Genomic DNA, 27794 nt, shown 5'->3' with positions numbered 1-27794 from the left:
TGGGTTGTCGTTCAATTTGAGTTTCCAGCGATTTGTGGAGAGAAAGTCAGTGAGGAAGATTGAGAGATGGTGAATGGTTGAAGATGAATTCGAAGAAGAGACATATACTGATATTGTAAGAAGTGAGAACAAATGGGTTCATGCGATATGGGTTTGCTGCAGTGGAGTATGTGATTATGTTTAGAAGGTGGTTATGTTTTATCATGGATTTTGTTGTTGCAATGAAGATAAAAGGAGGGTGCATTGTTGTGGTTGAATCTGGCAGAGAAAGGGATCGAATTTGATGGATGTGGTGGTCGTTGTTCAACCAAGAAGATGGTTTTTTTGAATCAGTGGTGTTTTCTATTTTGGTTAATTAGGTATATGTTTTAAATTTAAGTGAATGGTATTTAAGTAATCCCCCTCCTTTAAAACACTAAGTCATATAAAATCCCACGTCGCAGGGTGAGTGTGACACCCCTCTCAAAAAAAAATGAAGGGGGAAAGGGCTCAAAAAGAGCCCAACTTTTATTGAACTACCTCAAAATTGAGGTTTGCTGAGATACAAAGGGGTGGATAATTAGCATTCCACCAATTATTTACATTATCATGAAAAACATGTTGGCATAATTTGTGTGCCAGATGATTTGCACTCTTGCGAACATGCTCAAATTTGATATCATCAAATAAACCTGCATAGTCTTTAATTCTCAGAACCTCAGAACTAATCGACCATGGAATATCTCTAGACTCCCCAAGGACAACAACAATCACATTAGATGCATCTCCCTCAATGATGAATTTTGGAAAGTTATGTCTCAAACCAAGTTCCAAACCTAGTCTGCATGCGATTGTTTCAGCCAAAAGAGAAGAGGTACAGTAAAAGGTTCTCGATGCACATACCAAGAATCTTCCATTGCAGTCTTTGGCTATAGCACCCGCCGCTCCATTATTTGGGATAAACGCAGCATCTACATTTATCTTAATAAAGTGCTGGTTTGGAGGAGACCATGTATGCACTATATTATCATGAATCACATTGTTTTCCTTGAAGTTTTCCATACATAGCTGGAAATATTTGTTAATATTCTTCAAAGTGTGGCTGATCGAAAAGTTTCCTTGGGAAAAAAGGATATCATTCCTGGTTTTCCAGATATTCCACAGAGTGCACATTCTTTTCACAAATTCTTCCGTTGAGCCGTCTTCAATACAATTCCTGACTATTTCCATAACAGTAATATCTCGAACTGATAAATCAGAACCCAGACCCGCAGCATCAAATACCAGTTTTGCTCTTGCACAGAAAAATAGTAAATGAATTACCGATTCATCTTCTTGGCCACACAGCGTACATGTTGTATAAGTGTTAGGAACAAATTTGGCTATATTTGATTTAACAGATATACCATTGTTCAATATCTTCCACACGAAAATTAATATTTTGGGCATGATGAAACCAAATGACCATAGTTTCTTCCACGGAAATGCACCAAAATTCAGATGAAGTAGGCAGATTTCGTATAAGTTGCTTGTAACAAGATTTTATTGAGAACTTACCTGATGGAGTACATTTCCACACCAATACATCCTTAGATATATAATCATGACTGATATAGATAGAGGTGATGTTTCCGACTACCTCAGGAGAAAAAATATCTTCCAATAACTCCAAGTTCCAATCTCCACAATTGGGTAAGATTAAATCAGACACCTTCTGGAGATGAATCTGTGCATCTACTGGTTTAGTAATAATATGATCCATTAGTTGAGGAACCCAAGGGTTATCCCAAATTTTAATATCCATCCCATTCGAGATCTGCCAGATTACATTATTCAGTAAATACTTCCTTACTTCCAATAAACTGTACCAAATCGAGGAACAATTAGTTGGTTCTGAAGTTGTCCAGAATGAATCATCGTGAATGTACTTTGCAGCCAAAAGATTCACCCACACGACATCTTCATTCTCCAAAAATATCCAGGATAATTTACATACCAATGCTATATTCATCAGTTCCAAGTTTCGAATCCCCAGTCCACCATCTTCTTTACTTAAGAAAACCTTCGACCAATTGAAGAATTGTAATTTTTCTCATCAGTGTTGTGCCCCCACCAAAAACACCTCATTATCTTATCAATTTCTTGTGTAACACCTTTAGGGAGAAGGCAAATTCCCATGCAGTATATAGGAATTGAGGAGAGACTAGTTTTTAATAAAATAGTTCTACCTGCCATATTTGTATAATGAAATCTCCATCCTGGAAACCTGGAATTGAATTTATCCACAAGATAGTCATAGCTTGCAACTCTATAATCTGATTTTAAAGGAAAAATCCCCAGATACTTAACATCAGAAACCATTTCTCTAACTCCCAGGTCTTGAATTGTCGTTTGTCTTCTTAGGTCGGAGATTCCTTTGCTGAAATATATTGCAGATTTATTGTAATTTGTCATTTGACCCGACAATGATGCATACTGATCCAACAGTTTCTTCATATTAAGTACATTAATTCTGGAATGCTCACCAAAGAAGAACAGATCGTCAGCGAACATCAAATGTGTAATTGTAGGCGCCCACCTGTTGATTTTATAACCTTGATATAATCCTTGAGATTCAAACTGATTCATCAGAATTGAGATACCCTGAGAGCAGATAATGAATAAGGATGGGGATAAGGGGCATCCTTGTCGAATTCCTCTTTCACTCTTGAAAAATCCTTGGGGAGAGCCATTGATGTTGATCGAGAATGAAATACTTATTACACAGGCCATGATTAATAAGTGAGTTTTTCCATTAATTCCCATAACATGTAACATATCTCCAAGAAATCTCCAGTTTACACGATCATATGCCTTGACCATATCCACCTTTAGTGCAAAGTGTCCATTAACTGCTCCTGAATTGTTCATGGAATGAAGTAATTCTTTTGCAATAATGATGTTGTCTAATATCTGACGACCAGGAACAAAAGCACTTTGCGACCAACATATAAATTCTTCCAAGTATGGCTTGATTCTATTTGACAGAATTTTGGCCACAATCTTGTATAATACATTACACAGATATATTGGGTGATAAGCTGACAGTGCTGCTGGATTCTTAATCTTAGGAATCAATGTAATATTAGTGTGATTCAATAACTCAGGGAAAACAACATACTAAAATATTTCTTTTATTAATTTGAAAACATCATTACATACTGTACCCCAACATTTTCTATAGGATACTGGAGAATATCCATCTGCACCTAGAGATGTGAAGGATCCCATCTTTGAAACTACATACCAAATTTCTTCCATTGACGGAATTCTACAGATTTCATCATTATCTAAATTGGATACTGCCTGACCTTAGATGTTGAAATGTGGAGGATCTGTCGTAGATTGCTCTTGGAAAATGGATTTGAAGTGTTGTATTAGTTCACGGGAAATTTCACTTTGATCTGATGTCCATGTTGAAAAATGACTTATAGTATCCTTCCTTTGTCTTTGTTGAACTGAAAGATGAAAGTGTCTCGTGTTCCTATCTCCACTCTTCTCCCATTGTTGTTTCTTTCTTTGATCCCAGTAAGTAGCCTCCATGATTTATTATTCATTAAGATGAGCCATCACCAATTTTTGTTTTTGAATGTTAGCAGCAGAAGGTCGTCAAAATTGAATCCGAAATAACTTGGTTTTCAAAACTGAAATTTTATGTTTGATGCAGCCAATTCTTCCGCCACCCCATTCAGTAAGAAAGGAACCAAGTTTTCTTAACTTTGATTGAATATCTTCATCGTCATCTTGAGACCAGCATACAGTAACCTTTTGAAGAAATTACGGGTGCGATAGCCAATGATCTTCAAACTTGTAATTTGGCGCCGCTCGTGCAATGTTCCTGCAGGTAGTTAATAATATTGGAGCGTGATCACTCACAATTCTGGGAAGATGAAGTACAACGACATTATGGAAACTAATGAACCATTCCGTATTTGCTAGAACCCTGTCAAGACGCTGCATTATCAAGCCATCTATCTCTCTTCCATTCGTCCACGTATAAGAAGGACCCTTATAACCCAGATCAATCAAATGATTCATTTGAATGAAATCATTAAAGTAAGAGATATTATAATTTAAAACTGGTAGACCACCAAACTTTTCTTCATTTGAGACAATTGCATTGAAATCACCTATGAAGCATTTTGGACCATTGAATTCCTGAGCGTATGAAGTCATATTTTTCCAGAATTCAGATATATGAGAAGCAATCGGAGGTCCATATGAAAAATAAATTCCAAGAACCCCTTCCATCCGCACCTTGAACAGTGGCATGAATAAGATTAGAAGTCTGAGAAACTATTGCAATGTTTAGGTCATCTTTCCAAAGTAGCCAAAGTCCTCCACTTCTTCCCACCGATGCAACAATACAATGATTTTGAAAACCAAATTGGGATATACGTTGTAATGCCACTTGCTCAGCCATCTTTGTTTCAGACAAAAATAAGATTGCTGGATCAGTACCTATGAGGAATGTTTTTAGTTCTCTTATTGTTGGGGGATTCCCCAAACCCCAACAATTCCATGCCATCATTAACATTTATCACGTGGCTGATGATGTATGATTCTTCTTGCAGTCTTTTTTGAGATTTGTTATCAGCGTAGCCATCTATTTCAGGAGGTTGATTATTACCAATCTGGAGCCTTGCGCCATAATTAGGTGGCTTAGCCACTACTTTTTTTGGAGGGTATTGAATTGCAGAAGAAATTTGTTTACCCTTTTCCATAGCAGTGCGATTTGCGGTTTCTCGATATAGAATTAGTTCTGAATTCCATATACTCCTTTCCGCCACTGTCATATCAACCACATGAATTTCAGATCTGAGGATTCTCGCCATAGTGTAGTCAGTCCTTGTGTTTTGAGAATACTCTGCTGCAAATGTTGTAGAGATCTGCGGACATAACTGTGCATTCCTATCTTCACCAATTTTTGCTTTTACTCTCGGATCACGATTTATTGAAGAAGATGCTATGTTTTCATTGATGTTGCTCGCTTGGAAGTTTCTATTCTCTGATTGTTTGTAATGGATGTCATCCACCACAAAAATATCTTTGAAAACTGGTACTTCTTGTTTTGTCAATCTGCCAGAAGCACATATTGTTGACTTATAAGTTGGCTTCACTAACTCCAATGCCTCTTCCTGTAAATGTGGCGTGAAGGTATTGTAAACATGATTCTTGTAGAAACTCATGTTAAGTGCATATTTTGCATATATTTAGTGTCGAATCCATGCTAATAATTGCTTAGTTTCTTGCAAATTATTATATATTATGTTTTTTTTTTTTGTATGTTTATGTTTTGCTAGGTGAATCATCCAAAAGAAGCGAATTTGCACTTAATTGTGCAAATAAAGAAGTTAGCCGCAAGCGAAGAAGGGCCAAAGACCAAGTGAAACTCATCCAAAACGGGAAGTTATTGATGTCATCGTGAAGAGGACGAAAAGACGAAGCCAATGGCGAAAGAATGGAGTCAATTCGACGTCGTATGATGATTCTAGAAGCATTTGAAGCAAGCCAAAGTTGTCGAAACATTGAGAACCTGCAAGGTGAAGTTGAAAGGCGATTTCTAAAGGCATCCGACTATTTTACTCGGGGCTTCCACCAGCATCTTCTTCACCAAGCATCACGACCAGTTCAGGGAACTGAAATTAGGTTACAACCATGGGTAGTTGACGAAGAGGAGATTGAGCTCGAGAGTTTCAGGGAAGTAATGTTGCTGCGAATGGTTTACAAGGGCTGTAAGAAGAAGGGGCTTGCTGTGGGAATTCAGGGAGATGTATTCACTGTCACTAATTGTTGCCAGTTCGATCGAGATAGCAGCATTGATGATGCTCACGGTGGAGTCTGTGATGGAGAATATGATGTTTCGATAAGAAGGCAGTGCTGACTCGAGTTGGAGGTGCTGCTGATTAATAATGGTGACTGATATGGGTGAATATCATGGAGATCGATAGAAGGCTATGGTCGCTGTAGAGAGGAATGAGAAGAAAATGGTTGCTGCCATTAACAACCATTGACAATGGATAAATGGAGAGTTGTTGTTGCCGGTGTTGAAGTTTGCTGGCAGTGAAGTTGATAGTAATGCTCGTGATCAAGAGAAGGAAGTGACTCAGGTTTGGGTTTCGAGGCAATCGAATAATGGCAGAGATGATAAACCGAGATGGACCAGAGTCTGGGTTCTGTTTCTTAATATGCAGTGAAGATGTTAGAAGCATGTGGTTTTCACGGAGAGCCTGGTATACGCGGGAGTTATTGGTTAGAGTTTGAAAACTCAGATGATTGTAAAACTCACGCAGATGTGAGTGTCTGAGGAAGATTGGTCGAGAAGTGAAAATCCAGGGGAAAAAATATTTCGCGGAGATACTACTGTCCGTGAATCTTATGGGAGCAAATTAAAAATCCAGGGGAAAATTTATTTCACGGTAAGATGATTGTCCGTGGATGGAGAAGCCGTGGATATCAAGGAATGGACTTTTTGCAACCTGCGCAAGCCCAAATGGTTCTGTTACATCTTTACACGGAAGTTTATGGAGAACCATAATATTGGGCATACCAAAATCTTCCAAGGCATACTGAATGAAGACAAAAAAGGTTGTGAAATAGCAAAATCAGATAACCCCTTAACCCAAATTTTTTTAATGGCAAATCTGCCCTTTACGTATTAGTGTTAATAATCTTGATTAGTGATTAAATATTTTGTTTAGTGATTAAAATAATTTTCATTAGATGAAAAATTTGAGGAAAAAAAATCAAAGTTTTGGTTTGGTTAAGAAGGAGAGAAAGAGAAGGAGTGAGAAAATTCTAATTCTTGATTCAATGGAGGATGAGGAGGGTCATATATCATCTAAAAAACCTAGGAAAATGCACATCAACTACACCAATGATTCCCAAACCATTGGAGGATGAAAAGGTTCGACTTACATTTATGAGCCGAATCGATCCCTTTATGAACAGTTCGGCTAGCTGAAACGGTTTAGGTATGCGCCGAACATTTGCTAGACACTAGTTCGGCTTGTATAAAATTTTCCTAGAAAGCCGAACCTATTCCTAAGAGTTCTGGAATAAAAAATGTTAATGGTTCGGCTTATATAATGAAAATCGTATCAGCCGAACTGTTCATATACACTTTCAGGCTGAAAATTTGAAGAACCGTTCGGCTTAAAAAACAACAACATTATGCGCCGAACTTAGGTTCGGCTCACAACGCAACTATATTATGCGCCGAACCTAGGTTCGGCTCACAACTCACCTAAATTATGCGCCGAACCTTGATCTGAAACCTGGATATTGACAACTAATGAACAGTTCGGCAAGCTGAAAGTGTTATTGTTATGAGCCGAACCAACTAGTTCGGCTTGTTTAAAAATATCATAATGTGCCGAACCTAGTCCTGTGTGATCTGGAAGAAAAATTATGTGAGGTTCGGATCATAGATGTAAGCCGAACTGTTCATCAATGGGTTGGTTCGGCTCATAGATGTAAGCCGAACCTTTTCCTGAGAGTTCAGGAATAAAAAATGTGAATGGTTCAGCTTATATAATGAAAATCGTAGATCTTAACTCACTAAAATCAAGTAGATTTTATCTTCATCTTCAAGAGAATGAAAATACGAAGATAACACAAAAAGAATGAGGTCATTCCGACATTGGACGAAGAAGTTATGATCAAAACAAGATCGAAAGAATTCAGTCTACAGCGGGAAGTTCGGCTGATAACTCATCAACACGAGTCAGCCGAACCTAAAGCCTATAAATCAATATTTTCGAAGTGTTTAAGGGTGTATAGGTCATTGCATACCCATTAGACACCCCTTATCAATACACCCTGGTTAGGAAAATGACTTTGTATGCCTATAAAGTTTTTGGTATGCCCAATATTATGGTTCTTTATGGAAGTGAGATATTTGGCTCGGGTTTTGGCAAGTTTTGGATACCATTCAAACGGGATTTGGTAAGCGGGCACAGCCACAATTTGGACACCTATATAAGAGATATTTTTATCTCTTAATCTTTTTTTTTGCTAAGATAAAAGATTTCAGTTCAGAAAAGAGATTACAGATCTAGGAGAAAGTCAGGTTTTTCACATGTCCATTCAACCATTACATTATTTCTCCTACAATGTTTTGTTGCTTTATCATCTATGGAAATAAAAATTTTATTAACGTAATCAACTCTTGAGAAAGGAAAAATATTTAAAAGAAAACGACAATCATCTAAAATAGTTGATTAAACCAGCATAGTTGATGGTTATTATTCTTCAGGTAATTAATTGCACTCTTTGCATCATTGCGAACACAGAATGTGGTTATGTCTTTGTTCTCCATCCATTTGATTCCTTCTAGTAATGCGATGCATTCTGCTTCTTCTGCTGATCTAGCTACTCCTTTGATGATCAAACATCATTCAAAAGACCCTGTCAAATCAGTTAATACAAGATCAGAGCCTGCTTCATTAGTATCAGAGTCATAGCTAGCATCACAATATAGAATACGGCAATGCTCAGGCAGGCCACTGTTATCTGGTGATTGTATAGGTACAATAGATATGTCTAGTGGAACAATTGGTTCTGGCATACAAGCATCTATGTCTGCTAAGAGTTTCAAAGCATGATTGGCAGTGCTCAATGGTGTCAAAGTTTGATTTTGAAAGGTCTTGAAACACCTATCCCTCCATATGCACCATGCTGTGACAAATATTGATTGTTTGATAGCAATACCATGACTAATTTTCAACCATTCATCAAACCAAGTCCTAATACTTGTTTCGGTAAGATCCTATGATGTTACATAGTGACCAAAGGGAGTATTTTCCCAAACAGTTTTTGCATAATCACAGTGAAGAAAAAGATGTTCAGCTGATTCATCAGAATTAGAATCACATAAGCAACAAGTATCTACCTGGTTTCTGTATTGTGAGAGTCTGACTCCAGTAGGTAAGACATTTTTTATACACTTCCATAGGAAGAGATGTATCTTAGGAAGAGTGGGGAAGCTCCGTAGAGCTTTGTAGGTAGGTTGACTGGGATGGGGATTCTGTAAATAGTTTATCTCGCCAGAGAGAGCTTTATAACAAGTTTTCACGGAAAATTCACCATTCTTAGTATACAAACATACTAATCCGTCATCCCCTGTGAGGGGAATTCTAATGTTGGCTATCTTTTGGGCATTGTCCAAAGTGAAAAAACTATTAATAAGATCTATATTCCAAGTCCTAGTATGAGGGTCTATGAAATCAGACACCGGCATATTAGGATTAGGGTAACAATGAAAAAGAGGAGAGGATGCATCAGAAATCCAATTATCAGTAAAAGCATGAATACTATACCCGTTCTTGACTTTCCAAATAGAATTTTTCCTAATGATGTCTAGACCAACATCAATACCTTTCCATAACCAAGAATAATCTAGAGATTTTCTAGCATGCAAGGGATGACAATTCTTGAAATATTTACATTTAAAGATTTTAACCCACAACTCAGTTGGGGAGTGAATAAGGGCCCAAGCTAATCTGTCTAACATCGCCCTATTAAAGATTTTTAAGTCTTTAAAGCCAAGGCCCCTTGGAGTTTGTGAGAACAAACATCTCTCTAGTTTTTAATGTAAATACCACCTTGGTTATTCTTTCCCCACCATAAATCCCTTTGGGATTGTCCCATTTTTTGAGTTATGGTGTCTGGAATGAGAAAGGTACTCATATGGTAAACTGGAGAAGATTTCAAGACATTCTGCACCATTATGGATCGACCAGCTTGAGAAAACTGCTTTCCTCTCCATTGCGCAGTTCTTTTACCAAAATGATCAAGTAAAATGGCTAAAAGATTCAGTTTTATTTCTATCAATGAATAAAGTAATGCCTAGATATTTCTCCTTTAGATCGATTTTCTTAACTTCGCATTAATAAGCGATACAGCAAGATCAGGATGTACATTCTTACTGAAAAAGCATCCTGATTTGTCAAAATTGATTACTTGACCAGAAATATTACCAAAATATTTGATCAAAGCCATCAAATTACTAGCTTGTTCATGGGAAGCCTTGAGAAATATGAGGCAGTCATCGGCAAAGAGTAAGTGTGAAACACTTGGTATCTCTTTGCTGATGCGAACCCCTTGAATTAGCTTATTGTTTTCAGCGTGTACAAGATATCTAAATTAACGATTTCATACATAAAATAAATAGGTAAGGAGATAATGGGTCCCCCTGTCGCATACCTCTAGTTGGTTTGAAAGAAGGACAGGGGGATCCATTAAGCATGATAAAAATATTGGTGGTGCTAATACATTGATAAATAAGAGCACACCAATCATCGGAAAAACCAAAGCATTTAAGAATATCAATCATAAAAGACCACTCGACTCTGTCAAAGGCCTTAGACATATCAAGTTTAAGGCCCATGACTCAATTTCTATATTTTTTCCTTTTCCTTTTCATAGTATGAACTATCTCTTGCGCTATGACAACATTATCAGAAATGTGTCTCTTAGGAACGTACGCAGCTTGATAAGGAGAGATTAGTTTACTAAGTAAAGGCTTCATTCTATTTACAAGAAGTTTAGAAATAATCTTGTAACTAGTACTGCACAAGGAAATTGGCCTAAAGTCGGATGGAGATGAAGGACTGCTGACTTTAGGGATAAGTGATAGAAAAGTATGATTCATATAGTTAAGTAAATGCTTTGACTCGAAAAAAGACTTAGCAGTATTCCAAACATCGATTTCAAGCAACTATAAATTCTGTTTGTAGAATCCTGGGGGGAACCATCAGGTCCAGGGGTTGACCAAGAGGTCATATGTTTGATGGTTTCCCTTATTTCCTCGAGGGAAATAGGTCTAAGCAAATAACTATTGTCATCTGCAGTGATACCAGGTTCGATACAATTAAGAAACTCAGCATTACGAAAAGGCTGAGATGTAGAGCTTATGCTTTTAAAGTGATTAATCAGAAGGCCTTCAAGTTCATTCCTATCCTTAGACCATTCAACATTGGGTAATCTAAGAGTCTCGATGTGGTTAAAGTCTATTGATAGAAGTATGATAGAAGTTGGTATTTCTATCAGCACTTTTTATATAGTCATGTCTAGACTTTTGGGCGTAAAATTCTTCTTGAACCTTCTGCCAATGTTCAAGATCTAATTCTACTCCCCTGACCTCGTCAACATTCTGAATAGATGAAGTTTGACTATTTAAATGCTGAAGTTGGTCAGAAAGAGACTTGACTCTTTGATCAACATTCCCAAAATAATGTAAATTCCAATTTCTCAAATCATGTTTAACATTCCTGAGTCTATTAGTAAACTGAAATGCAGGCGAACCTCTAACATGTTTTGAATAAGCATTTTTAATGACATCTTTAGATGTGGGATCAGAACTCCAAAACCTAAAGTATATAAGGTTTGTGGCCTTGATTACAATTTTGGTTTGTTACAAGTACTATTGGTATATGATCTGAGCCAATAGTATCTATGTGGTAAACCTTTGAAAAGCAATAATGTTCAGTCCACAAACTGTTTCCCATGACCCTTTCTAATCTAGATTTAATTAAGTTATCACCACTTTGTCTATTTGACCAAGTAAATTTTGTACCCACATAACCCAAATCATTAAGGTCAGAAGAATCAATAATGCTTTGGATTTCAGGGATTTCAGTGGTAGTAGGATTGGTATTAGTTGATCTTTCGTGATTGAACATGGTGATGTTCAGATCCCCTATTAGAATCCAAGGCTGATTAATATTAACACCAATATCCTTAATGTAATTCCATCGTGCCATTCTTTCATTATAGTGAGTAGAGCCATAAAGAAAGGTGGCGAGGAATTCTGGTTTGCTAGGGTCATACGAAATCAAAGCATTAATCATATTATCAGTATTATGGACAATATCTAATTGAAAGCCACTTTTCCATAAGAGGGCAATGCCACCTGACAGACCTATAGAGGCATGACACCAATAACATGGATAATTAAAGCTTTTTAGATATTGATCCATTTTTGGAGTATCATTCTTAGTCTCACACAAGAAAATTATGTCAGGGCTTTGAGACCTAATAAGATTCCTTATAGAGGTTCTAGTATTAGGATTTCCAATTCCCTGACAATTCCAAGATAAGACTTTCATGATGTTTAAGCAAAAGAAAATAAGAAGACAATTTTACTACAAAAGTTATCACTGTAACTCAACTGAAAATGAAAAATGGAAACCCAAATGCAGATGTCGGCTATATGCAAGCTATTGTGAAAGCTACAAATTCTAGGGTAGGTTGGTCTTTGATTTTTAAGTAGATTAAGGGTAAAATTAGATGAATTGCGGAATTGTTGCTTATGTGATAGAAACTCAACCAAATCCTAGAACAAACAAGAGCAAACACACACAAATTTAATCTATTTATTACCCTAAAAAGAAAATATCGAAAAAATTTGAAGAAGGAAACCCAAAATTCGAAAATACACAGATGGGGGTATTAAAGCACTATAACGATTGAAAGCAATCAAGAATTTATGCATGCAATTATTAAGATGAACGAGAAACAAATTTAAAGTTTTAGAAATAGAGAATTGGATTACCTGATTTTTATCTCTTAATCATCCAATCTTTTATCAAGCTTTTGGGGAGAAGAACACAAGAGGAGAAACCTAGGGTTTTAGAGCTATTTTCATCACCATAATTATTTCTCTTACTTTTATCATATGTATCTCATGGGTTTCACTAATCCCATGAGTAGCCAAACTTCTTAGTGATTGGGGATGAATTCTAAGTTCTAATATATGATTCAATTTAGCATATAAATCTATTTAACTCTTCACATGATTATTGTTTGTTTTTTACAATAATTAATTTTATGTTTGATTGATAAATTATTTAGGTATCCAGCTGAACTAGTTTATTAGTTAACCTAATGCTAGTAGAGAATTAGGATATCCGTAATTGTTGAATAATTCTCGACACGAGTAGAAATTGTGAAACCTTGCAGAGGGATTCTGTGGAGCAATCGCAAGTAGAAACAACTCCAGAAAGTGAACCTTGCGCTAAGAGTTCAACTACTAGGATTGACCTAAATTCACAAAATATAAAGCATTCGACCGAACTACACTTAGAGTGCGCTACTTTTAGGTGGTTTATAGAATATAATCTATCATTCGAGCGCTTCGGTGTCCAGTGACTTAAGGAATTCTAAGGATAGCACTGCGCTAGATGCTTTCCTACGGTTGATAATAATCTGTGGATGATAAAGAATAGATGAATATGCTACAAGCACGTCCAAAGTTGCAAAGAAGAACCTTCTACATCAACAATGGTAGGCGGTAAAAATAATACTCCACCAGCTCCACCTGAGAGGAAGTTAGGAGAGTTAACATCTACATGCTTAAATTCACAACCACTGTGCATTACAATCACTAACCCAGTGGAGCTGAAGTCGAATCTACTTCATCATCTGCCGAAGTTCAAGGGACATCCTGGTGAAGATCCGAACCGTCATCTTCAAGTATTTCAACACAAGATGACAAGTCTTAGGCAAAGTACCGAAGAAGATAGGGATACAGCTTTATTACAATCCTTTCCATTCTCCTTAGAAGACTTAGCATAAGAATGGTTGTATTATCTTCCTTCAGGGAGTGTTACAACGTGGACTCAGATGAAAAAGCTATTTCTGGAAAAGTACTTTCCTGCTTCTAAGGAGGCTGCTGCTCGTAAAGAGATTACCGGTATTCTACAGATCACTGGAGAATCTTTTTATGAATACTGGGAGAGGTACAAGAGGTTACCGGCGAGTTGTCCTCACCAAAATATATCCTCAACACTTATCATTCAATACTTCTATGAAGGACTACTTCCAGAACAGAGGAATTTGATTGATACAGCAACCTGTGGTTCACTCACTGAGAAGACAATCTCGCAAGCAACCAGTCTGATTGAGAGTATGGCCTCAAATGCACAACAGTTTTATACAATACATGACTCAAATGTCATAAGGGTTAGCGAGATAGGGGAGTCTCAAAATACATAGAACCGGTTAAGTACAATTGAGAAGGCGATTCATCGTATAGCTTCTGTAGTAGCTCCACCATATGAAGAAGAGGCCGAGGTTAATGCTTTATTTCCTAAACCAAGGCCAAGGTATGATCCATATTCTAACACTTATAATCCAGGTTGGAAAGATCATCCTAATTTCAGTTATGCAAACTGAAAAAGCGGGGGTCTAACAACACCACCCAATATTTAGCTTAGCAATCTGTATGGACTAACTCCGAAACACTTTCTAGAGAATCAACTAGACAGTCAGACTCAATCTAGATAAAAGTATCTCAAGGAGTTAATATCTCAATCTCTCGATTTAATCTTAATCAAGCAAACTACGAGTCTCAATTAAAGAGAGATAACTTGGATGGTACCAAAGACCAATATCCAAGGATCAATCAATATCAATCAATAACCATTAGGTCGGACTCTCGAATTGATTGATCTAATGCACAACCTGTATTATTTCAATTATATAACAAACATAATACGGAAAAGAAATAACACAGACACCAAAAATTTTGTTAACGAGGAAACCGAAAATGTAGAAAATCCCCGGGACCTAGTCCAGATTGAACACACACTTTATTAAGCCGCTACAGACACTAGCCTACTCCAAGCTAACTTCGGACTGGACTGTAGTTGAACCCTAATCAATCTCCCACTGATATAAGGTACAGTTATGTTCCTACGCCTCTGATCCCAGCAGGATACTGCGCACTTGATTCCCTTAGCTGATCTCACCCACAACTAAGAGTTGCTACGACCCAAAATCGCAGGCTTTAACAATAAAAAAATCTGTCTCACGCAGACAAGTCTATCAAAGGATCAATCTGTCTCCCACAGATAAACCCTAAGGTTTTGTTCCGTCTTTTGATAATAATCAAGGTGAACATGAACTAATTGATAATCCAGTCTTATATTTCCGAAGAATAGCCTAGATTAATCAGTCACCTCACAACAATCTTAATCATATGGTAGCGAAACAAGATGTTGTGGAATCACAAACGATGAGACGAAGGTGTTTGTGATTACTTTTTATATCATGCCTATCAGAAATATCAAATCTCAAGCCAATCAATATGATTGTACTCGTACGATAGAAGATGCAAGATCAGATCACACAACTACTATGAAAGTAGTATCGGTCTGGCTTCACAATCCCAATGAAGTCTTTAAGTCGTTAACCCCGTTTGAGAAAATAAAACCAGAGGGTTAAAGGAGAATCGACTCTAGTATTCAAACTAGTATCACATGTAAGGTGTGGGGATTAGTTTTGCACAATACTAGATGTCTCCTATATATAGTCTTTCAAATCAGGGTTTTGCCTTGGTTACAAAGCAAACGATATCCACCTTTAGATGAAAACCTTATTTAGATTCAAGCTAATATTTCTCAACCATTATATCGAAAACTTAGCTAGTTATACACAATTGAACTGCACGCTTCTAGGTTTGTTAACCGTACCCAAACGTGTTCATTGTTGGTTCAAAAATAGTCAACCAAAAGGTTAGCCATATGAGCATTTCATATCAACCATGTTCTTATTCACCATAACTACTTCAAATGACTCAGATGAACTAGTTAAGAGAGTTGTTCAATTGCAAGGAAATCTCATGTACTACACAAGACACAATTGATGCAAAGATGATTTGATTCACTCAGATCGTTTCATGAACTTTATAGCCACGGTTTGCAAACTGCATTCCTTAGTCTTTATAAGTTTAAGTTCAGAAATCATCTTCAGATATATAACATTTCTCAAGCTCGCAGACTAGGTTCGCGGACTTAAGCAACCGGTAGAGTTTACAAACTCCAGTAGAAAATCTCGGCAAAGACTTTCCGCCGGTTCGCGGACTGGGTTCGTGGACGCAGCTAGTTCGTCAACTCCATCAGAATTTTTCGGGATGAGAAGTTCGGCAGTTCGCGGACTGAGTTCGCGGACTTGGCTCATGCCATTCTCCGGTTTCTCTTGATCAACAAAGTTCGCAAACTTTGGTTCAAGGAATAAGACTTATACATAAATGTGTTTCCACAACAATGTTTATTTCCATCATTGGTTATGTAATCTAAACTCTCATTTCAATCATTGAAACATTCTCAGAGGACGTTATATAGTTGTTATTCACAAACCATTTTTCGTCAGAGCAATTTTCAAGATGATTGAAACATATCATGACTTTCGTCACTAGGTAAAGATAAACTTGATCGAAGCGAAAAGCTTACCAACACATATTTCGAGATATAGATAGACGAGGTATACTCGGCTTGAAATACCAAATGTGTATAATCCAAGTCTATATATATAGCATACGACTTCTTGTCTCAAAGATTAGGAGATAGAGTATATAGACTTTTGAGTGACAGATAAGTTCAAGTCTTCACATACCTTTTTGTCGAGAAGTTCCACCTGTTCCTTGAGTAATTCTTCTTCTTGTATGATGAATCGCCATGAATTCCTTGAGCTCAACTACACTTTTCTATCCTAGTCCGAGACTTAGCTATACTAGACTAGAAATCAAGACTTATAGTTTTGATCACTAACATTGACAAACATGCTTGAGATAGCAACGCATGCGAGGTCGACCGATCAATGCTCTAACAATATTCCCCTTTGTCAATTTTAGTGACAAAACTATCAATACATATGGAATACCAAAAAGATAAAGAAACTTTAGTGGCTCCTATCCCATAGTCTAATCTTCAACATTCCTCGAAATCTTCGTCACTTCCATGTACTCCAATGATCCCAAAGGTTGTAAGTTTAGTATCACCCTTGTTGAAGATCCATAGCTATAACAATGAGAAAGCATCGTTCTTGATCATTGTTATACAATGTCATAGTATTATTACACAGTGTCAAAGTCCAATTGTATCACGACTTCAACAATAATACTATGGTGATATGTATCACTCCCCCTTAGTCAATACTCCATCTCACATGGAAACCACTCTCCCTACACAATGATACGAAAACCATATGTATTTGTAGTGTGAACTACATATTAATTATCCCTCTTTTTGTCAATAAAATTGGCAAAGGTACAAGAACGGGATCATAATGAAATTTCCGTAAGAGACATTTCATGACCAAAAGAAGAATACATACCAACTTAATTTAGATGCAATCATATAGCCTAAGCTAATAGCATTCATCAAGGAGTTTAAAGATACAAGATAACCCCTCTATTATTCCACAACCGCACTCCCCACGAAGATATTACCATTAAGCACAAGTTCAAAAGAACTCTCCCCCATTTGATGTCATTCCCGAAAGAACAACAAGAGCGACCTTAATTTCAAAAGAAAAGAAGGATTTTATTGTACACCAAAAACCATGAGAAAGATTTCTTATATCCAAAAACTCAATAAAATTAATCACAAGCAAACCCATGATTAATTTAATCGGAATACACAATCAAATTAAACACACAAAGTGGTCAACTTAATTGATTATGCTCAACATAAGAAAACTTACAGAACATATTACTAACATAACCATTAGAAAATGATTAGGATAGTCGTTCATATACTCAACACAAAGGCTTATGGAATATATGAATACTCAACTAGCCTAATTACAAGAGAACCCATCATTAATCTAATTGGAATACACAATCAAACTAATCACAAAAGTAATCAATTTAATTGTCAATTGTTTTGCTCGACATAAGAAGACTTACGGAGCAATAACTAAATAACCAATCAAGATGATTAATTTAGTTCACAATGCTCAACATAAAGTACCTCATGGGACAACCAACAAAGCTAAAATAATCAACTTCGTTGTATCGTGCTCAACATAAGACACATTACGGAGCCTCATAGTAATACATAGGATATGGATCAATAAAGATATTTACTTTGGAATACACAAGGATTCATTCTATCTTTCATCATTATATTCATAACAACATTAATAGACATAATCCTTGAAAACAAAATATTTTAACCTATCTTCAATCAAAGAATTGACAATATAGGCTTAACTTTTGTATTTGTCAAAAGTCTATTCATTCTTTAATCAATAGTGAATACTAAACATGAACGAATTTACTTTTGACAATATATGGGACCTTCACGGACGCAACCATACATATCCCATCACAAGTTGCAATATAACAAATCACAAAGATTAATACTGCAAAAACAACATCCTCCAAATATTTTTAGAATTTTAAACCCAAAAACCTAAAAAAGAAACAAGAAGATGAAAAATAATAGCTATGTGTAGTCACAATCATCCCTATTCAAGCACTAATTATTCTTCCATCTAAGCCAAAAAGAAGACATATTAGGCAACAAAAATAATCAGTTTTCCTTGATGATTTCATACCTCTGGAATGGTCCATCGAAATAGGAATCATTGATATCCTTGATCTTGTTGACAGTAGAGACCCCATGTTCATGAGTAAGAACATTAGTTTTTCGATCGACAATGCGAACAATAGTCTCTAGACTTTGCACAGTCAAGGATAACTTTCTTATGATTCCTGATCAAGATATTCAGAGTACCAAGGATCTTTGCCTGTCCATCAATGAGATGGTTTATCTGCAGTTGAAGGTTAGCAAGTTCGTTCTTTACTTCATTCTGAACGATAATTAAATCCTTGATGGATTCTCCAATCCAAGAGTTATACTCTTTTATTTCAAGCATCTTCCTCAGAATAAACTCTTGAGCAGGATCACTTCCTTTGAGATCATCCTCTACAGTAGGGTTAACTTCTTCTTTGGGAACGATTTCCATCGAGTTCCTTTTCGAAGATTAATATATATATATATATATATATTTATATTTATACATATGTTCAAGTGTACACCTTATATAGAAACCCTAGAGTTCCTTGAGGAGATATGAACGTTCGTGGACTAAGCCATACGCCAAAATCTGGACCCAACCAGGAAAACTGCATGCTGTGTTGCTTTCAAAAATTCTCCAGCCCTAAAAAGAAAGGTCACAGTGATGAATGAAAAAAATACTAAAAACTCACATCATAAGATATCAAACATACAAACTTATGAAAGTCAGCTAATCACTTGAGCAATTCTCAAACATCATCCTTGTATCTCTCAAGTTAGATACAAGAACGAAGCTTTCTACTACTAGGTAGCAGAGGAAGACATAGTCTCACCATAGGTTTTGAGAGAGTAGTTGTGATTTCCACCAGGATATCTGACTTTAGTATTTCTTATATTCCTATGGTAGTTTCCACTTTTAGGGAAATTTCTCATAGCTCTTCCTGAAATCTCAAGAGAAGAAGCTTTCTGATTACTAAGTCTAGGACCTCTAGAGATAGGTTCAAGAGTATTTTTCGAGATGGGTTTCCAAACTCTAGACTTTGACTCACCGGAGTTCTTCTTATAAGCACAGGTTATGCATTCATCAGTAGCATAAGAATTTATACCACTAGAATGCACAGTCCTGTAATGACTCCCAGGAAATAGATCATTTTTACAAGATGTATGGTTTCTTGTGAGCATGAGGTTCACTGCAGTAGTCGATTGACTATTTACTCAATTGACAATGGAAAGAAGAAAATTACGAAGTTTAGAAATTTGTTTCTTCCTGGAAAAGCAACGGATAGCATAGTGATTCCCTTTTCCACAGCAGGTACAGTTTCGTGGAGAAGACGTAATAGACGACATCTGTTCTAACTTTACAGACCTGTGAGAAGATTGTAAGTTATATAAACTTTTCTTGATGCAATATTCTATTGGGGGATATTTCTTCTGTATGTCAAGAGGAACAGGTGGAACAGAAAAAAAATCCTTAAGACAGAGTTTTCCTTTTCCAAGGTCATACACTGTTCATGTGCTAGTGATCGTGATACTTCTAGCTTCTCTTTTTCAACACGAAATCTATCAAGATCATATGAACGCGTCTTGATCAATCGTTTTTCTCTAATTGAGCCTTCTTGGATAACCTTTTCAAGATCACAAATTTTTTCACGATGTAGATTATTCTCTTGAAGAAGTTTCTCATCATCCTTAGAGAAGGACTCAATAATGTTATAGAGTACACGTTCTCGATCAATAGACTTTTCAAATTCATCAATGAGTTGATCATGATTTTGAAGATCAACAAACTCAGTAGAATTTTTTGCGATTCTGGTGAGATCCATTTCAGCTTTTTCCATTGTGGCCAATACCTCATTGGAGGAAGAGTGATCAACACAGGATGAGTCAATCTTCGTACCTCGGGATTCGGAAGAATCTACTAAGGAGCAATCCTTTGAGGTATTCCCGAGACAACTGACATAGTTGAAAGATTTTGGAGGCATCTTGGTATGCATAAGAGATTATTTCCTCAGACTCAGATTGTTACAAACACAGATTTTTGAGGTATTGAATGTGTTTGCCTGCTCTGATACCAATTGAAAACGCGGGGGTCTAACAACACCACCCATTATTTCGCTTAGCAATCTGTATGGAATAACTCTGAAACACTTTTTATAGAATCAACTAGACAGTCAGACTCAATCTAGATAAAAGTATCTCAAGAAGTTAATATCTCAATCTCTCGATTTAATCTTACTCAAGCAAACTGCGAGTCTCAATTAAAGAGAGATAACTTGGATGGTACCAAAGACCAATATCCAAGGATCAATCAATATCAATCAACAACCGTTAGGTCAGACTCTCCAATTGATTGATCTAACGTACAACCTGTATTATTTCAATTATATAACAAATATAATGCGGAAAAGAAATAACACAGACACCATAAATTTTGTTAACGAGGAAACCGCAAATACAGAAAACCCCGAGACCTAGTCCAGATTGAACACACTGTATTAAGCCGCTACAGACACTAGCCTACTCCAAGCTAACTTCGTACTAGACTGTATTTGAACCCCAATTAATCTCCCACTGATCCAAGGTACAGTTATGCTCCTACGCCTCTGATCCCAGCAGGATACTACGCACTTGATTCCCTTAGATGATCTCACCCACAACTAAGAGTTGCTACGACCCAAAATCGCAGGCTTTAACAATAAACAAATATATCTCACACTGACAAGTCTATCAAAGGATTAATCTGTCTCCCACAGATAAATCCTAAAGGTTTTGTTCCATCTTTTGATAATAATAAATGTGAACAAGAACCAATTGATAATCCGGTCTTAAATTCCCGAAGAACGACCTATATTAATCAATCACCTCACAACAATCTTAATCGTATGGTAGCGAAACAAGATGTTGTGGAATCACAAACGATGAGACGAAGGTGTTTGTGATTACCTTTTATATCTTGCCTATCAGAGATATAAAATCTCAAGCCAATCAATATGATTGTACTCGTACGATAGAAGATGCAGGATCAGATCACACAACTACGATAAAAGTAGTATCAGTCTGACTTCACAATCCCAATGACGTCTTATAAATCAGGGTTTTGCCTTGGTTATAAAGCAAACAATATCCACCGTTAGATGAAAACCTGATTTAGATTCAAGCTAATATTTCTCAACCGTTATATCGAAAACTTAGCTTGTTATACACAATTGAACTGCACGCTTCTAGGTTTGTTGATCGTACCCAAACGTGTGCATTATTGGTTCAATAATAGTCAACCAAAAGGTTAGCCATATGAGCATATCATATCAACCATGTTCTTCTTCATCATAACTATTTCAAATGACTCAGATGAACTAGTTAAGAGAGTTGTCCAATTGCAAGGAAATCTCATGTACTACACAATACACAATTGAAGCAAAGATGATTTGATTCACTCGAATCGGTTCATGAACTTTTATAGCCACGGTTTACAAGCTGCATTCCTTAGTCTTTATAAGTTTAAGTTCAGAAATCATCTTCAGATATATAACCTTTCTCAAGTTCGCAGACTAGGTTCGCGGACTTAAGCAACCGGTATAGTTTACAAACTCCAGCAGAAAATCTCGGCAAAGACTTTTCGTCAGTTCGCGGACTGGGTTCCCGGACGCAGCTAGTTCGTCAACTCCAGCAGAATTTCTCGGGATGAGAAGTTCGGCAGTTCGCGGGCTGAGTTCGTGGACTGAGTTCGTGGACTTGGCTCACGCCATTCTCCGGTTTCTCTTGATCAACAATGTTCGCAAACTTTTGTTCAAGGAATAAGACCTATACATAAATGTGTTTTCACAACAATGTTTATATCCATCATTGGTTATGTAATCTAAACTCTCATTTCAATCATTGAAACATTCTCAGAGGACGTTATGTAGTTGTTATTCACAAACCATTTTTCGTCAGAGCAATTTTCAAGATGATTGAAACATATCATGACTTTCGTCACTAGGTAAAGATAAACTTGATCGAAGTAAAAAGCTTACCATCACATATTTCGAGATATAGATAGACGAGGTATACTCGGCTCGAAATACCAAATGTGTATAATCCAAGTCTATATATATATCATACGATTTCTTGTATCAAAGAGTAGGAGATAGAGTATATTTGAGTGACAGATAAGTTCAAGTATTCACATACCTTTTTGTCGAGAAGTTCCACCGGTTCCTTGAGTAGTTCTTCTTCTTGTATGATGAACCGCCATGAAGTCTTTGAGCTCAAATACACTTTTCTATCCTAGTCCGAGACTTATCTATACTAGACTAGAAATCAAGACTCATAGTTTCGATCACTAACATTGACAAACATGCTTGAGATAGCAACGCATGCGAGGTCGACCGAGCAATGCTTTAACACAAATAAGCAAGCTGCAGCTCCTAATCCTTATGCGAGGCAAGGTGGTTTTCAACAATAATTCAAACCACAACCGCAACCACAAGCTCCAAAGGAGGATGCCTCTGAGAAGATGATTACCATGATGCAAGGTCTTTCATCTATGTTCCAACAAAGTCAACAGAAAGCCGAACAAAATCAGTTAAAAACTGATAATGCTATTAGAGATCTACAAACTCAAATGGGGCAGTTGGCTACGAATGTGAATCTACGGAAATCACAAGCATCGACAAAGTTGCCATCTCAACCTTTTGTGAATCCAAGAGAGCATCTCAATGCAGTGACTTTAAGAAGTGGGAAACAAACGGAAGAGCTAAACCAACAAGAAGTGGTTAATAACGATATCGAAAAGGAAGTACAGGTACCATACCAAAAGAAAATCCAACCTCAACCGGCCAACCTAAGGACACGGTTCCCATCTTTACCACACCACCTCCTTTCCCTAGTCGTTTTTCCAAATAAAATAAGCAAGCTCAAGATAAGTAGATTATGGATATTTTCAGCAAGATACAAATCAACATTCCATTTATTGAAGCCATCAGAACCGTACCCAGGTATGCCAAGGTTTTGAAGGATTTGTGTACAAGGAAGGATAGGTTGATTGTTAATCAAATTACTCAGGTGGGCGAAAGTGCTACAACTATGTTACTAAATAAGATGCCTGCAAAATGTGAAGATCCAGGTGGCTTCATAGTGCCAATTACTATTGGTAAACAACGATTCGAGCGTGCTTTGCTTGATTTGGGAGCATCCATAAGTGTTATGTCAGCCGATGTTTATGATTCTTTGAATTTTTGACCTTTGAAATAGGCAAAGATTACTATTCGATTGGCAAACAAGTCCAATATATATCCTAAGGGAGTCGTGAAGGACGTGTTAGTTCAAGTGAATCGGTTAATCTTTCCGGTTGATTTCTACATTGTGGATATGCAAAATGGAGATAATTGTTCATCTACTTCGTTACTTCTTGGGAGACCGTTTATGAAAACAGCAAAGACGAAGATTGATGTGGACAATGGTATACTCACTATGGAATTTGATAAGGATATCATTCGCTTCAACATATTTGAGTCCATGCATTATCCTAGTTGTTAGAGCATTGCTCGGTCGACCTCGCATGCATTGCTATATCAAGCATGTTTGTCAATGTTAGTGATCAAAACTATAAGTCTTGATTTCTAGTCTATTATAGCTAAGTCTCGGACTAGGATAAAAAAGTGTAGTTGAGCTCAAGGACTTCATGGCGATTCATCATACAAGAAGAAGAACTACTCAAGGAACCGGTGGAACTTCTCGACAAAAAGATATGTGAAGACTTGAACTTATTTGTCACTCAAAAGTATATCTACTCTATCTCCTACTCTTTGAGACAAGAAGTCGTATGCTATATATATAGAATTGGATTATACACATTTGATATTTTGAGCCGAGTATACCTCTCCTATCTATATCTCGAAATATGTGTTGGTAAGATTTTCGCTTCGATCAAGTTTATCTTTACCTAGTGACGAAAGTCATGATATGTTTCAATCACTTTGAAAATTGCTTTGACGAGAAATGGTGTAACAACTATATAACGTCCTCTAAGAATGTTTCAATGATTGAAATGAGAGTTTAGATTACATAACCAATGGTGGACATAAACATTGTTGTGGAAATACATTTATGTATAAGTCTTATTCCTTAAACCAAAGTTTGCGAACTTTGTTGATCAAGAGAAACCGGAGAATGGCGTGAGCCAAGTCCGCGAACTGCTGAACTTCTCATCCCTAGAAATTCTGCTGGAGTTGATGAACTAGCTGCGTCCGCGAACCCAGTCCGCGAACCGGCAGAAGGTCTTTGCCGAGATTTTCTGCTGGAATTTGTAAACTCTATCGAAGTCCGCGAACCTAGTCTGCGAACTTGAGAAAGGTTATATATCTGAAGATGATTTCTGAACTTAAACTTATAAATACTAAGGAATGCAGTTTGCAAAACGTGGATATAAAAGTTCATGAACCCATTCGAGTGATTCAAATCATCTTTGCTTCAATTATGTCTCGTGTAGTACATGAGATTTCCTTGCAATTGAACAATTCTCTTAAATAGTTCATCCAAGTCATTTGAACTAGTTATGGTGAAGAAGAACATGGTTTATATGAAATGCTCATATGGCTAACCTTTTGGTTGACTATTATTGAACCAACAATGCACACGTTTGGGTACGGTTAACAAACCTAGAGGCGTGTAGTTCAAGTGTGTATAACAATCTAAGTTTTCGATCTAACGGTTGAGAAATATTAGCTTGAATCTAAATCAGGTTTTCATCTAACGGTGGATATTATTTGCTTGGTAACCAAGGCAAAACCCTGATTTATAAGACTATATATATGAGACATCTAGTATTATGCAAAACTAATCCCTACACCTCACGTGTGATACTAGTTTGCATACTAGAGTCGATTCTCCTTTAACCCTCTAGTTTTAATTTCTCAAACCGGGTTAAACGACTTAAATACTTCATTGGGATTATGAAGCCAGACCGATACTACTTTTATCGTAGTTGTGTGATCTGATCTTGCATCTTCTATTGTACGAGTACAATCATATTGATTGGCTTGAGACTTTATATCTCCGATAGGATAGATATAAAAAGTAATCACAAACACCTACCTCTCATCGTTTGTGATTCCACAACATCTTGTTTCACTACCATATGATTAAGATTGTTGTGAGGTGATTGATTAATCTAGGTTGTTCTTCGGGAATATAAGACCGGATTATCAATTGGTTCCTGTTCACCTTGATTATTATCAAAAGACGGAACAAAACCTTTAGGGTTTATCTGTGGGAGACAGATTGATCCTTTGATAGACTTGTCTGTGGGAGACAGATTTGTTTATTGTTAAAGCCTGCGATTTTGGGTCGTAACAACTCTTAGTTGTGGGTCAGATCAGCTAAGGGAATCAGGTGCGCAGTATCCTGCTGGGATCAGAGGCGTAAGATCATAACTTTACCTTGGATCAATGGGAGATTGATTGGGGTTCAACTACAGTCCAGTCCGAAGTTAGCTTGGTGTAGGCTAGAGTTTGTAGCGGCTTAATACAGTGTGTGTTCAATATGGACTAGGTCCCGGGGTTTTTCTGCATTTGCGGTTTCCTCGTTAACAAAATTTCTGGTGTCTGTGTTATTTCAATTTCCGCATTATATTGTTTTATCTTTATGATTGAAATAATACAGGTTGTGCGTTTGAATCATTCAATTGGAAAACCGTCCTTTGGTTGTTGATTGATATTGATTGATCCCTGGATATTGGTCTTTGGTACCATCCAAGTTATTCCTTGTATTTGATTAGAACTCTCAGTCTTGCTTGAGTAAATCAAATCAAAAGAGAGATATAAACTCGTTGATGTACTTTTAATTGATTGAGTCTTGTTGATTCTCTTAAAAGTATATTCGAGTTTGTGCATACAGATTGCTAAGCGGGGTGGCGTTGTTAGACCTCCGCTTTTTCAATTGGTATCAGAGCAGGCAAACACGTTCAAGACCTCAAAAGTCTGTGTTTGTAGCGATCTGACTCTATGGACAGAGGTGTTATCTCTAGTAACGTACCACCAGTCTTCGATTGCTCTAATTCCTTATAGTGGAAAATTGATATGCGAGCTTTTCTTCAAGCACGTGATTTTCAATCATGGGTATATGTTGTTAATGGCTATGATGCTCCCGTTGTGGCAGTTCGAGATGTAAACGTACCCAAGAATATTGGTGAATACAGTCCTGCTGAGATACATGATGCAAAGCAAAATTCCGACGATTTGAATGCAATCATACATGACATTACCCCAAATATTCAACACCATATGTCAAATTGCACTAGGTATAAATATGCTTGGGATATCTTAGAAACCGTATTTGAAGGTAACTCCAGTGAAAAGGAATATAGACTTCAAAATCTTAATTCCGATTGGGAGAACCTTCGTATGGCAGGTGAAGATACATTTGATGAGTTTAATCACAGAGTGTCTGAAATTGTTAATGCATCTTTTGCATTGGGTAAGACTATTCCTGAAAAGGATTGTGATGAAAATTCTCAGATCGCTGCCATCTAGATACAAATCTAAGAAGCATGCCATCGTTGAGGGAAACAACCTTGATAATCTTTCCAGAAATACAAGGTTGTAAAGCTAAAGATCTTTGATCATGAGCAAACATCCAAAATTGGAAAGGATATTGCCTTTAAAGCACATAAGAACACTAAATTACTTGATAAAGGTAAAAGTGTTTATGTCTCTGAGGATGACTTTTCGGATGAAGATCTTGACAAATCAGTCTCCTTGATCACAAGACAGTTTAGGGATCTTCTATTGAAGAGAAGTAAACGGTTTTCAAGAGACAGACCCAGGTCATCAGATAAACCTCAAAATCGCGTTCAACCTAAAAACAGGGATGCTGACGAGGCTGATGACGAGGATATTCCACAATGCTTTAAGTGTAAAGCTTTTGGTCATCTTGCAAACGAGTGCCCAAATCTTATAAAATACACTGGGAACAAAGGTCTTGCTGTAACGCTTGATGAGATGTCTGAGATCTATGATTCTGATGAAGACAGGAAATCAAGTGTCGGTCTTCTATGTGAAAACATTGATTTTGTTAACTGTAGCAATACATACATCAACCTTGATGGTTCCGGTGAAGAAGTGAATCCAATCAAGCTGGAAGAATAAATTGACCCATCCTTTGGAAACTCTGAGTGTAATGTTTCAGGATCTACTATGTGTCTAGCTGCGTTCACACCACAGATGCCTGAATATTATCCAATTTTGACGTGCTCATTTTGTTCTCAGAAAGGTCATGAACTATCAAGATGTTACAAGTAAAAACATCAAGTGAGTCGCCAACAAACTTCAACGAAGAGCAAATCGATTGGCAAGGAAGCTAAAACTTGCTCAGAAGACTGCTGAGGTATGTAGGATTTTATCTTCATCTAAGAAGTTGGTTTCGAAAGATAAAATAAGACCATTAGAGAAGAAAGTATGGTCAAATCGCTTTGATAGACAAAAGTCTGAG

The 27794-nt window shown here is 36.9% G+C and overlaps 2 protein-coding genes and 1 non-coding gene across 3 annotated transcripts; all 3 read right to left on the bottom strand.

Annotated features, from left to right (window-relative positions):
- Window positions 1-507: 507 nt before the first annotated feature.
- Window positions 508-4441, bottom strand: LOC113306024. The gene is made up of 5 exons (XM_026555013.1): window positions 4373-4441; window positions 3895-4275; window positions 2042-3084; window positions 1537-1841; window positions 508-1361 (listed from the first exon to the last, which is right to left on the bottom strand). Exons 1-5 carry the CDS (start codon window positions 4439-4441, stop codon window positions 508-510), a joined length of 2652 nt encoding a protein of 883 aa, XP_026410798.1.
- Window positions 4442-8413: 3972 nt separating this feature from the next.
- LOC113306023 lies at window positions 8414-9532 on the bottom strand. Its single transcript, XM_026555012.1, has 2 exons — window positions 8912-9532; window positions 8414-8788 (listed from the first exon to the last, which is right to left on the bottom strand). The coding sequence occupies exons 1-2, from the start codon at window positions 9530-9532 to the stop codon at window positions 8414-8416; spliced, it is 996 nt and encodes a 331-aa protein (XP_026410797.1).
- A 4162-nt stretch (window positions 9533-13694) lies between these two features.
- LOC113307116 lies at window positions 13695-13798 on the bottom strand. The gene has a single exon (XR_003339039.1). It is a non-coding gene; the product is annotated as a small nucleolar RNA R71 (small nucleolar RNA).
- Window positions 13799-27794: the final 13996 nt, after the last annotated feature.

This window comes from Papaver somniferum, chromosome 8 (genome assembly GCF_003573695.1).
Source record: "Papaver somniferum cultivar HN1 chromosome 8, ASM357369v1, whole genome shotgun sequence".
Classification (NCBI taxonomy): domain Eukaryota; kingdom Viridiplantae; phylum Streptophyta; class Magnoliopsida; order Ranunculales; family Papaveraceae; genus Papaver; species Papaver somniferum.
Note: the sequence above shows the minus strand (reverse complement) of the source record. Positions and strands in the feature narration are given on the sequence as shown.

Bases quoted from the DNA above. Each gene is read 5' to 3' on its own strand.
- LOC113306023 (XM_026555012.1), bottom strand. From the start codon at position 9,532: ATGTTAGACAGATTAGCTTGGGCCCTTATTCACTCCCCAACTGAGTTG. The intron at 8,789-8,911 runs GTAGATACTTGT...GTAACATCATAG, and splicing joins TCTCACAATACAGAAACCAG to GATCTTACCGAAACAAGTAT.
- LOC113306024 (XM_026555013.1), bottom strand. From the start codon at position 4,441: ATGGCTGAGCAAGTGGCATTACAACGTATATCCCAATTTGGTTTTCAA. The intron at 4,276-4,372 runs GTGGGAAGAAGT...CCACTGTTCAAG, and splicing joins ATCATTGTATTGTTGCATCG to GTGCGGATGGAAGGGGTTCT. The intron at 1,362-1,536 runs GTAAGTTCTCAA...AATCAAATATAG, and splicing joins GTGGAAATGTACTCCATCAG to CCAAATTTGTTCCTAACACT.